The sequence below is a fragment of the Spermophilus citellus genome, assembly GCF_964194105.1.
Source record: "Spermophilus citellus genome assembly, chromosome: 2".
Classification (NCBI taxonomy): domain Eukaryota; kingdom Metazoa; phylum Chordata; class Mammalia; order Rodentia; family Sciuridae; genus Spermophilus; species Spermophilus citellus.
Window position 1 is genome coordinate 65450396 of NC_138183.1, and position 13634 is coordinate 65464029.

A 13634-nucleotide genomic window follows, 5' to 3' on the forward strand; every position below is an offset into this window, starting at 1 on the left:
CCTGACCTTGAGTTGGCCTAGGCGTGTTTTTTTACTGTTAAGAGAACATAATTCAGGATGAAAGCTTGTCCTAGGAAGAACTGGAAATCTAGGTAGCTTGGTGAAGTTTTCAAAAAATGTTAAGAAATTCCTGTGGAATATATACAAGTCAATGGTTTAGAGATATTGGCTATTTGAAATATGATAAGGAAGGTTTGTGAAAGCTGATCATATGAGTTTTTTCCTTTATTCTGTTGATTCAGTTAATACTAATTTATGTATTTGAAACATCCTTACATCCTTGCAATAAATCTCTTTTAGAAATGATGAGTTACATTTTTGATAGGCCTTTAGATTTGATTTGTTAGTATTTTGTTGAGACAAGGACAGAACATACAAAAACTATAAGCCAATATTTCTGATAAACATAGATATTGGCCTATAGTTATTTTCTTGTGTGTGTGTGTGTTGTCTCCTATTGATATCAGAAGGATGCTGGTCTGGTAGAATGAGTTTGGAAGATTTCCCTTTGTTTTAATTCTTTGGAATAGTTTGAGAAGAATGGACACTCATTCTTAAAATTTGTTTAACCAGGTATGATGGCACATGCCTATAATCCCAGTTTCTTGGGAGGCTGGAGCAGGAGGATTACAAGTTCAAGGCCAGCCTGTTACTGAGATTTTATCTCAACAGAGGCAGAAAATGCATTAGATAAAATTCAACATCTCTTCATGCTAACATCCCTGAACAAATTAAGTATAGAAAGAATGTATGACAACACAAGGAAGGCTGTATGTGACAAAATCATAGACAGCTATAGAGTGAATGGGAAGATCTGCAAGCCTTTCCTTTAAGATCTAGAAAAATATAAGGATATCCACTCTCACTACTCAACAGAGTACTGGAAGATTTAGCCAGAGCAATTTGACTACAGAAAGAATTAAAGGAATTTGATTAGGAGGGCAGGAGGTTAAATTATATGTTTGTAGATGATATGATTCTAGGTATAGAAAAACCTGAAGACTCCACTGAAAGACTAAAAGAAGTGAAACAATTTCAGTAAAGGATAAAAAATCAATATGCAAAAATCAGTAGTATTTTTATATACCAGTAACAAATTTGCTGATGAGAAATCATGAAAACATTTACCTCATTTATGTCAGCAACTAAAATACAAAAAAAAAAAAAAAACTAAAAGAATCTAGGAATCACTATATCTAAGGAAGCAAAAGTCTTCTACAATGAAAATTACAAAATACTGACAAAAGAAAGTGAAGATACAAAAAAAAAGTAGAAAGTCCTCCCATGCTCATGGACTAGAGGAATTAATATTGTTAAAATGTCCATACTACACTAAATGATTTAAGATTTGATGCAATCTCCATCAGAAGACCAATGGCATTCTTCACAGAACTAGAAAACACAATCCTAAAATTCACATGGAAGCACAAATAGCTAAAGCAATCGTGAACAAAAAGAACAAAGCTGGAGGCATTGCAGTATCTGATTTTATGACATACTACAAAACCACAGTAACCAAAACAGCACAGTGGTTGCATGAAAACAGACACATAAACCAACTGAATAGAATAGATATCCCGGAAATAAACACTTACACCTACGGAGATCTGATTCTTGATAACAGTGCCAAAAACACACATTGAAAAAAAGCCAGTCTCTTCAATAAATGGTACTGGGGAAACAGCACATGTAGAAGCTTGAAACTTGACACTTCTCTTACCCATATAAATATCAAATCAAGATGGACTGTTAAGCACCTCTTCTACAAAATGCACATTAAAAATTAAAACATTGGTCAAAATTATATTATGCAATGAGTGATTCCTTTGGAAGACAGATTTGCAAATGGATTATTCTTGCAAGAACTCTTAACCCCTGTCCCCCCAAAATACCTTTGAACTTCAATTTTGAGAAGACTCTCTTTAATGCTTGTCTTCATGAAACCCCCTTTTAAAACAGCAATGCCTCTAACCATTCCACAGCTTTCATCAGGTATGATCTTAATAATTGTACAGTGCACATTTGACCAATGCTAATTGGGCCCTATTGAAATTGTAACTGAGCTAATACAGCTGAGTAGGTCATGCATGCAAGCATATGAATTGTTGGAAAAAAAACCTATTTGCACATAAAAGTTCCCTGGACATCTATCAGAGTTGTTTAACGAGCATATGACCAGAAACTCTGTTGAATATTCTTAAAGTTAAAATAAAGTTCTAAAAAGTAAACTCTTACCAAATGCAGCAAATATAGATTACAGTAAGAAAAAAAGCACATTTTTTGTGTGTGCTAAAACATGTTACCAAAATATTTTTTTTTTTAGATTGTGGGATTCCATTTCTTCTTCATTTCTTTTTTTGTTTGTTCATTCTCCACCCCCACCTCCCACCTCTCTCTCTCTCTTTTCCAGTCTATAAAAATACAGAATATAATCTCACATTACAATATTGTTTACAATCAAGATGTCTCCCAGAGGAGAAGGCAAATACCATGAAGAATGTTTGTTATAAAGTTAAGACTTGACTGTACAAACCTATTGTGTGTGTGTTTTAATTAGGATTCACAGTAAGATCCAGTTTTTTTTCCTCCTGTCAACAATTTATCCATTAATGCATCATATCTTTTATGGGTTGATATACCAGACTCTATACTATTTTATCTAACTTATCTTGTTTAGGCTAGAAGATAGTGTGGCAAATATGATTGCTGGAAAACTTTGGGTTCTAAGAAGATACTACTTTATTTTTGGTGATGAAATTCAATGTAACAGTCATTTCTTGCTCTATATAGAGGAAAGGCTGCAAATGGAGAATGACTTTAGTACACCAAATGGTTTGAAGGTAAGAAAAGAGAAGAAAAGTTCAATGTAAAATGGCCCAGGGCAAAAGAATGGGGTAATGGAGGAAAGATGGGGAGGGTGAACAAGAGCTGAGTAAATTCCATGGAGGTGGGTGGGGAAAGGGTGGAGCTGGGACCATTGGCTCAAGAGCTGAGCAAGAGCCCAAGAATATAAAAGCCTGGTTGAGCCAGGTAGGAAAAGCAGGCTGAAGCCAGGGAAGCCTCACAGGCTCAGGTCTGTGGGTGAGATCTGCTGCATTCTCTAGAGAAAGGCTGCCAGTGCCAAGAAAAAAGGCCCAGATGTCTCACCTGTTCTTGGTCCACCTCCTAGGAATCTGGCTGCTGCTGAGCCAAGTTTCCACAGCACCCCAACCAGGATGGTGGGAAGAGGTTGTTCAGATGTGTGGTCGCCAATTAGTCCGAGAAGTGATCAACATCTGTGGCCATGCGACCTGGAACAGGCCAGTGAGATATCCCCATCGGAGATCTGCAGGTGAGAGCTTTGGTCTGCCTAGGCTTCCCCCATCCGCCACCAGTGATCCATCACTTCCCATTGGTTGCTATGGGCCTGCAAACCTATCCAAAGGGACTCAAGAAGTCTGAGATGTCATCCTGCTAGTGGTGTTTTGTTGCCCAGCTTGAACCTTTCCTTTATAACTTGCTTTTATTGAAAGAACCTCCAAGGGAATCTTGCCAGAGGGAGGAGAAATTCAAGAATAGCAAAAAGCCTCATCTAAGAGATACTTAGTATTCTTTTCACCTGGTACCATGTCAACACCGTGGGGACATGGGGGGAGCCACAGAAGAGGTGATGCTGCACAATTTCCAGCAGGAGATAGGTACAGTTCTGGACCCCAGAGGAAAAGCTGAGTAGGTCAGATGGCAGGCATAATGGTAACCTAGTTCCTAGGTGAAGCATCTCCTATTCAAAGGAAAGGGGGCAAAAAGTGAGCTGGTGAGCTGGTTATCTTCTAGTTTCTGTACCAAAGGATACATTGCAGCATGGTCAGACTTCTTCTGGGGTCCTGAAAAGTGAGACAGAACGTGTCTTAGAATTAGTGACTATCCTCCTTGTCAAAAACTGGCAGTGGCCTATGCCACAAAGATTACCTCCACTCCCTTTGAATGTACCTTGTGGTGGGAGCCTGGCCTCCCCACCTTTTGAATTGGGTCTCGTAGTTCAAGTATGACAGAGGTGATGGAAGAGAAACAAAAATGACTCGATGAGTACAGAAAAAACATAAAGGACACCAAGGAAATGGGAAGCTTGCTTCTTAGACCAGGAAAGCTGAAGATTTTATTGTTGCTTTCTAGTTTTAGAAATTGCAACGAATACATTTTTTTTTAAAGCAAGATCTCAGAACTAGGAGCAGTTCAAATATGGATTGGTTTTTAAAAAATATGTTTATTATTTCTAAAGCATTTAGGAAGATTAAATGGAAGCCAAGTTAAATAAGCAGTGAAAACCCATAGAGGGTTCTATTAAATCCAGAGAAAGCAAGCTCAATTACCAACAATTAAGTGTTTTACATTTTATATGGTGTATGTAACTTATCACAAACCACAAGTAGATTTGTGATACCATTTGCATATGGTATACATAAGTGATCCTCATGCAGAATCAATGTGCAAAATAAATACATTTACTTTTCTTTCTTTTTTGAGCATGAAAATGATTTATTGATTAGACATTTGATTTTTTTAAGCAGTAGGCCTACTGAAGATAGAATTACACAGCTCATGGAATAGAAAAAAGTTCCATCCAGCACCTGCATCATTTCATATTTCCTGGGGACAATTTATGCATTCTGTATCATAGCCTCACCCTAAAACATCTACAGTGCTTGATGTTGATGAACTTGAATAGGATATAAGAAACTTCATGGACGCTCAGTTTGGCAAGTATCGTTAGTGATGTGACTTTCAGAAACATTCTTATGCACTAGAAATAGCACTACCTGCAGTGAGTCTTTGAAAATTAAAGAAAAGAATGCCATTAAATATAATCTTCAAAACAGGAAGGAATATATATATATATATATATATATATATATATATATATATATATATATATATATCAGAAACAATGTTGCAATGGATTTTCTTTCTAGGAAATTAAAAATGTAACTTTTAATTAATAGGTGATTTGTTGGTATTAAAAATCAGAGAAAAAAACAATTTAACATAAATGGAATTTAAGAAAGAATGCAGGACTATTAATATGGAACAAGAGCTTCACTTCTTTGGCTAACTTATTAAAAACTGCCAATTGAACATTTTCAGTCAAATTGTATTTAAAAACAACAGCAGATCAACATTACAATTCAATAATCTAATCTAAGTATGCACTTGACAATGAAGCACATCTGAGTATGGAGTGAAAGAGAGAGAGAGAGAGAGAGAGAGAGAGAGAGAGAGAGAGAGAGAGAGCTAGAGAATATGAGAGAGAAAAGGGAGGAAGGAGAGACAGAAGACTAGGATTGTCAGCCTGTTGACCCAAGAACAACTGAGATGTCTAATTTGTTCAGTTGAGACATCATGTCAAATCTCCATTTTTTAGAAGGCAATTAAAAATCACAATTTCAACAGCCCACAAATCAAACAAAAATATTATAGAAAGAAATTAAAACTATGTTCAAAGAGCTTTTTCTCCCAGCTTGTTTTCAGCACCCCAAGGAAAATAAAAGCATCCATGACTATCACAGATGAAAACAAAATGTATGTCATTGGAATCAGTTATTTTTCTCTGAGGTATTATTTTCCTGAGGTATTAAATCTATATAGAAATTAGATACCATACTGTAACAAATTGTATATTCTCTCTCTCTCTCTCTCTCTCTCTCTCTCTCTCTCTCTCTCTCTCTCGGTGTTGGATATTGAACTGAGGGCCTTGTGCATGCTAGGCAAGCACTCTACCCACTGAGCTATATCCCCAGCCCCAAATTGTACTTTTCATAATTCTGTTTTAATTTTGTTTAAACCCTGTTTAATATAATTTTTTCAATGTTGTTTTAATGATTCTGAATCTGGTTCTAGTTCTTTTATATTTGCTTTTATGTCAATAATTAATATACTGGCTACCAGTTCTAATCAGGAAAAAAAAATCGTGATAATCTCTTCATTGACAGTACCCAGCAGAAATTACTGATGTGCAAGCAAACTATAAAAGATGCAGCTCTCTAGAAAGCACATTGTGTTGACTATTTCATTGTCTGAATATTCTTTTCCATGATTCTTGATGAGAGACTGTTTCAATCTTGTAAACATCAGTGTGCGAGTTTCACTACTGTGCAGTTTCACGTCCTTGGATAGGAAGTGAAAAGCTAGAGAAGTCTGAGTTTTAATGGCTGATAAACCTTACATCCTGTAGAGAAGGAAAACACTTTTTCTTTTTTGCTACTTAAGAATGTGGCAGAAACGCATGCTGAGGTAGTCCATTCAATCCTTATTTTTTTCTTTTCTAAAAAATTTGGTCTCAGAATATTTCGGGAAGGGTGACATTTTGAAGAAGGCACTTCTGGGACCAGCTTCCATTGAAGTCTAATGCTGGGCACCTGGCTGTCCTCTTCTGTTGCTTTATCCAGGCACAGATTACTATTCACATGCCGCAGGGTTAATTTCACTGGATCATATTCCTGGAGCTGGTTGCTTTTTGGGTGGTGGCATTTGAGCACGGTAACTGGGCCATTAAGTTTGGAAACATCCAAGCAAAAGTCATCTGTTCTAATTTCTTTATTGGCAGTATAAGATAAAACCTGATTGCCTCTCATACCATGAAAATTAAAAATTCCAACTTTTTCATTTTCTTTTCTAGCCATGTTATCTAAACACTGATTTGTTTCCACATTTCATATCTCTCCCAACGAAAAATAGTGATGTGGAATCTGAGAATCAGGGTAAATATTCTCTACGTACCAAGAAAAAGGTTTGTATTGTAATTTGTGTCTTAGACCAAGTCTTGAAGATATATCCCCATAATCTACTTTTGCCACACCTGGAGAAATTAGATAGAAAAGATTCTTGAGTTCATCCATCCATACTTCTGTAAGTTGTTTGTTATTTTTATTGATAATTTGTCCTGTGCCTCCTGGAAATGTGTATGGGTCGGGTAGCTTTCCAAAACACATGTTCAACATGTGAGCAAGTGACAGTTTCCAAAGTTCCTCCACATTGCCAAATCTTAAAGGAAATTTCTAGTTTTTCCTCCTCTCCAAATATGCATTCTAGCATCATATGTTCCAATTTCCTGACAGTAATCTCTGTCTATTGGAAAAGGCCTCCTGCCATTGTAAGTGATCTGCCAGGAAGAGTCTAATCATCTTTCCTTCTGTCCATTTCTCTATGGGAAACAGGATACCAGCAAAAATTGAGCTTCCAGTTGAATCCACCATAGGTCATATCAGAGCTTGCCATGTATTCAAAAGTATCATCAGTGATCACGTCAATTATAGGACATATCACTGTTCTCCTGTCATGTTTGATCCTTGCTAAGAGAGGCTCCAACCACCCCACTGTGCACTGGTGATGAACATCTAAGAAGGTGATTACCTGGCCTTTGGACACTGTAGCTCCTTTCAATCTAGCTCTGATCAATCCAGAATGCTGTTCCATTCAAATTACATGATCTGGCACTTTTATTTATTTATTTTGTATTTTTTGTGGTGCTAGGGACTGAACCAGGGCCTTGTGCATATGAGGCAAGCACTCTATCAACTAGCTATATCCCCAGCCCGCACTTTTAGTTTCTTCACATAATTCTCTAGAGGTCTTTTCAAAAAGTCTCTTTCATTGGTATCATTTACTAGAACAGTATCTTCTATCATGTGCTTGGTGAGCTATTAAGGACACTATGGACAGTTCACAGAAGTGTGCTCCAAGCCTCATTATGGAAAACAATCACCACACTTGTGTAGGAAGATTATCTGGATACACCTTTGTTTTACACCCTTCTAACCTAACATCTGGGAAAGATCTGTTGGGTGCAATCATCTCACTTGCCATTAAATTGAACTGATTGATTTTAAACATCTCTTTCATCTTTTCTTGATCCTCTTTAGGAATGACAACTGGTTTCCCCATTTCTCCAGGACCTTCATGAGGTTTTTATGCTGGCTGTAGAACATTCCTAGCAGGAAGTCCTCTCTCCTTTTTCTCATCACATTTGTTGCATTCACTGAAGTAAAGCAGCAAGAACGTATCCAACAGTACCCAAATTAAGGAGGTGGCTAGGTCCACCCTACAATATACAAATTTACTTATGGCACTTTAAGTCAAATGCAAAATTTAAAAAGAAAACACACACACACACACACACAATGAAAATTATTCCAATCCAGTTTCATCAGGAATCACATTCACACCCCCAAAGCAGTTTTTCACATGAATTCCAAATCCATGTGTCCCACATCTTCCTGTTCTGTAAGCAGCAGTGGTGGCTGCAAGCGATCCTCTGGGCAGTCTCTGGCAGTCACAGCGCAGTTCCAATGTGCCACAGAGCTTGCGCTACTCTGGGGCTGCAGTCCGCAGTCCTGCACATTTAGTTTTCTTTATGGGATTTAAAGTATGATTTAAAGTTATTTTCTACATTGTCAGAGATTGATATAATGCCATTCATTTCATAATTCTTGTATAATAGTTATAAAGAATCTTGGAATTTACTAATTCAAACTAGGGAAGATGAGATTGCTTTGTATTTGCTTTTTGTTTGTGTTCTTTTAACCTGTTTCTCTTTTCAATATCAAAGTCTATTGACTTGGAGTAAATAGTCTGGGGAAAAGTGATTGCTAAAGAGATTTGTGAGAGACATATCCTCAGCTAATTATATCAGAGCTCTTGGAAATTCCTCATTTTAAACTTTATTCTGAAGCAGTAGCTTGCCACCATGAGATTGGATAGGTTAAGGTTATTATGGTCCTCTTTAAGGGTTATTATCATAAGTCGAAATTTTTTAGTAATGGAAAAATTACTATGATAAAAAATCAAAATCCAGCATGGAGCAGTGGCACACAGTTGTACTCCCAGCAGCTAGGGAGGCTGAAGCAGGAGGAACACCAGTTCAAAGCCAGCCTGAGTATCATAGCAAGGCCCTAAGCAATTTAATGAGACTCTGCCTCAATGCAAATTTTCTTTCAATGTAGTACCTCCAATCCATCTTTTCTCTCCCACTTTGATTAGGCTCTTATGTATAAAATATATTTTCCACTGCTTGAACAACAAAGGTTAAATTAAGATGACAAATAGAAACTAATATGTAACCATGGCAATGGGGTGAGAGTAAAAAGCTGGTGGAGGCTGCAGTGAGCTGCAGGTGCCTTCAGTATGATGTTGGGATGTGGTTTAGTGGTTAAGTGCCTCTGGATGCAATCCCTGATACCAAAGGAAAAAAAAAATTCCCTCTTTTGTTTAAATTAGTGGTTCAATGAACAGCATGACATCAGAAAGATGAGAGATGAATGTCAAAGGGTGAAAAGTATCATGATAAAAGCAAAGAGGGGATGACAAGGAAAGAGGTGACAGAGGACCAAGTGGAGTAAAGCAGAACTTTGACAAGATTATAGTACTTTAAGCTACTCAAATATAAGGAAACCGGGTTGCTTAGATAGCAGGATACTTGTTGCTTCTTGTTCACTGTTCAAGTATATTGAGGAAATGCCTTTGTTTTTGTCTCTTCTTACATTTACAGTTTTCCTGATGATTCTTGACATCAATATTTTCTCTCCCTTCCCACTTATTTTTTTTAAACTTAATAGATATCATGCCATCCTCTCTCAATGAAGATAAAGATGCCTTCAATATGATGTTGGGAATCAGTCCTAATTTGCCACAGCAGCTGAGGGCAGCACCATCTGAGAGGCTACCATTGTCACTAGAGCTACAACGACAAGAACCTGCAATAGAGGATTCAAAGCCTAGTCCTGAAGAGCTGAAGGATATTATTCACAATAGACAAGGGGAAGCAGAAAATAGCCTTTCAAAATTAGAATACTTAAGCTTGAATACTCATTCCCGAAAAAAGCGACAGATCAATGAAGATTCACTGACTGAGAAATGTTGCCAACGTAAATGTTCCAGAAGATTTATGCTTAAATTTTGCTAAGATGAAGCTAATTGTGCTCACATGTATTCTTGATGAAATTTTTACTGATATCTCTTTCTGGCTGCATGATTATTAGAATATGAGAAATGACTGTATTATTTGATTTTTTCATTTGATGTGAAAGGAAATGTTCTTTCTGTTATTGTAGTTTCTGTGAATAAAACTTCTTGAGCTGAAAGTCTTTTTGTCTTTTTTTTTCACAATCTGATTATTACTGCTTTTTAGTGCCATTAGTTAAATTTTTTTCAATCTTTGTCACTTTACCCACACAAAACTCATTTTAATGCAATGCCTAACAGGAGTTACATAAAGTGGACCAAATGCTTTTATTGACATTAATTCTTAGATTAGATATGCCTAAATCTACAAAGATTTGACTCTTTTAATTTTGAAATATTTTTATATCTTATTGAATAATTCATTAGAAGCAGTCAGATTGAACTCTCACCTTTATTTAATTAAGGACATATAAACTAAGGTTATATTCTCAGGTGTAGGTTTTGAGAGACAAAAATAATTTTTAAAGGAGATAAATGGATAGACATATATAGAAGAGAATAAGCAACTCAGTATCATATATATTACAGAACTAACTCAGTAAGGAAAGACAGTTTATGTTTAATGTTTTATTACTTACAAACGATTCTTTTAACCAAAACAATTGTAGAGTAATATGAAAACTTGTTAGAAAAGTAAATAACATAGCTGAAATCTTCGTTTTTTGCCAGTTCCTTCAAATTACCTATACATACATGTTAGCCAGCATTTAAATGGGAAGGTAATATATTACATCAAATGTCTGGAAACAGAATTTAAATGGATTAAGACAGAAATTTGCATTGTGAATTCCATACATAACTAATGACAATGAAACCTCTAGAATTGATTAAATCCTCACAAAGCCACTTTGCATAGTTGCATAAATGTCTAAAAACCTTGGAGACCACGAACCACTTTGGATGAAGTCAGGAAGATTACAGTCTAAAATGGAGGTTTCAATGAGGTTAATGCCAGGAATCTTACAGACCACAGAGCACAAAGGGCTCCCACCCAGATGCACAAGTCTGCTATTCACCACTGCCCTGATCCATGTCCTACATATGGTCCTCCACACAATCCATGGAGGCAGGGTTTCTGGAACAGTGTTTATTTACTGGTTCTGATGACAATGCCAATTTTCTTTCAATGTGGTGCCTTCAGTCTGTCTTTTCTGTCCCACTTTGATTAGGCTCTTATGTATAAAACATATTTTCCATTGCTTGAATAACAAAGGTTAAAGTAAGATGACAAATGGTAACTAATATGTGACCATGGCAATAGGGTGAGAGTAAAAAGCTGGGGGAGGCTGCAGTGAGATGGAGAGTTTTTACCCATCAACTCCTTGTATAGCAGCAAAAGACAATCTGTGGTTAGCCATCTACTACCAATACTCAACCAGCTAGTATCTTTAGTACATCCAGTGCTTATGCTACTAAAGTCTACCTAAACACGAGAAACTGATCACATTTGCTCAATGCAATTCTTATATAAAAATTACTGCTCTTGTACATGTATCAGTTTGAATGGTATTCTCAGTGAATTACAGAACACACTAAAGCAGTGGTTTAAACAATGCCTATGGAATAAGCATCCAACACTGGTTAGCCTCTGAATGATGCAGGACGATCCATGCTTACAAGTCAGCCATGCTTAACATATAAGGCTCCTTCCTGATACTCTACACCTTTGGTGCCAAGATAGCTGTTTCATCTCCCTTTCTCAGTGTCTGTTTCAGGCAGGTAAGGAGGGGAAATAGGAATGCTTAGTAATGGTTCAGAAGGAAATAAAAAGACTCCGAAGTTGTGTTAATACTGTATTAGCCAGAACTGTGTCACATGGACAGGGATGCCTGCAAGAGATACTGAGAAATCATATTCAATGCTTGTGAGCTCAAGAGCTGAAGACAAGAGAGAAGGTTCTAGGAAAGCAGACTGGGAGTTAACCTATAGGGTTACACATGTTCTCTGTTCTAGAACCAATAACACCTCATTGAAAGACAATGATGTTCAATTATTTATCTTTGTCAGTAAATTAACTCAAGTGGTAATGGACCAAGTGATACTCAGCAGGGAGGGGGATTTTGGAATCCAGTAGACATGGGTAGGAATCACAGCATCTGCATTAATCAACTATAAGCAGGAACAAATTTATTTCCCCTTTACAAAGTGCCTTGTTTTATATTTGTGGAAAACATTGATTTTTATGTTTAAATGATTAATTAATCAGAAATTATTACATTCTAGTTCATAGAAAAATATAGTGAAAAACGAGATTCCACAATTCACCCTGAGCTCACCAAAACCAACAGTTTTTTTCTGTTATTAAACTCTTGCATTAGTGTGGTACATTTGCACCAACTTATGAACTAACATTGATGGATTTTTATTACTAGTTTATGCTAGCTTCACTCTTTTTGTTGGACTGTATGGAGTTTTAGTTCCCTGCCTGCAATTCATTTGGATGAGGATTTTGAAGTAGAATAACTATATCACGTGGCCATAGTTCTTACATTCTCAAGTTGTTGAGGAATCTTACATTTCCACCAGGAATGAACAACGCTTTCAGTTTCTCCATATTCTTGACAACATTAGCTTTTTCCCTTTGGAAATGATAGATATCCTAACAAATGTGTAATTCTATCTCATTATACTTTCTTCTTCTTTATTTTTAATTAACAGAGCACAATTGTAGACATTTAGGGGGTACAAGGAGAGGTTTTGACATGTATATATAAATACACACACACACACACACACACACACAAAATATAGAATTCCTAAAACAAATTAATTCTTGTGCCCATCATCTTGATTACCTGTCCTTTTTTGCAGTGAAGCACTTGAAGTTGACTCTTAATTATTTTGAAAATACCCCAAACATTATTATTATTATTGACTCTGGTCAACCTACTGTGGAACTGTTCTCAAAACGTTTTTTCTCCTATCAGATATTTTATGCTCTGATCAACAACTCCCCATTATTTTTATTCTCAAGCCCCTCTCCTAACCTTGGTACCTATCATTTTTCTCTGTACTTCTAGGACCTCGACTCATTCGGATGCTATGTATAGTGAGATTGTATGGAATTTGTCTTTCAGGGCCCACTTTATTTCACTTAATACGGTGTCCTCCAGGATCATTCCTTTTGTAGCAAATGACAGGATATCCTTCTTTTTTTTTTTAAATTATTTTATTGTTGGTTGTTCAAAACATTACATAGTTCTTATTATACCATATTTCACAGATTGATTCAAGTGGGTTGTGAACTCCCATTTTTACCCTGTATACAGATTGCTGTGTCACATCAGTTACATTTCCATTGATTTACAAATTGCCTTTCTAGTGACTGATGTATTCTGCTGTCTATCCCATTCTCCACTGTCAGGATATCTTTCTTTTGTGAGGCTAAGTAGTATTCCCTTGTGTATACATATGCCACATTTTCTTTTTTCATCCATTGATGGAAACATAGGTTGTTTCCACATCTTGGCTCCTGTGAACAATGCTGCAATGAACATAAAAGTGCAGATATCCTTTGGATTACTGCTTTTCTCCCCATCCTTTCCAACACTTTTTTTTTGTCTTTTTGATTAAAGCAAATCTAAGATCTAAGACATGGTATTCTGGTTTTAATTTACCTTTTCATTTTGTCTAGTGATGCT

The 13634-nt window shown here is 36.4% G+C and overlaps 1 protein-coding gene and 1 pseudogene across 2 annotated transcripts; one reads left to right on the forward strand and one right to left on the reverse strand.

The window, feature by feature from the left end:
• Positions 1-3138: 3138 nt before the first annotated feature.
• Positions 3139-9948, forward strand: LOC308641014 (prorelaxin H2-like; the record flags this gene model as incomplete). Its single annotated transcript, XM_081279111.1, has 2 exons — positions 3139-3331; positions 9588-9948. The coding sequence occupies 2 exons, from the start codon at positions 3139-3141 to the stop codon at positions 9932-9934; spliced, it is 540 nt and encodes a 179-aa protein (XP_081135237.1). The 3' UTR covers positions 9935-9948.
• On the reverse strand, positions 7011-8989 carry LOC308634501 (polypeptide N-acetylgalactosaminyltransferase 1-like; annotated as a pseudogene). The gene is made up of 4 exons: positions 8979-8989; positions 8218-8382; positions 7544-8101; positions 7011-7440 (listed from the first exon to the last, which is right to left on the reverse strand). The product of its transcript is annotated as a polypeptide N-acetylgalactosaminyltransferase 1-like (transcript).
• Positions 9949-13634: the final 3686 nt, after the last annotated feature.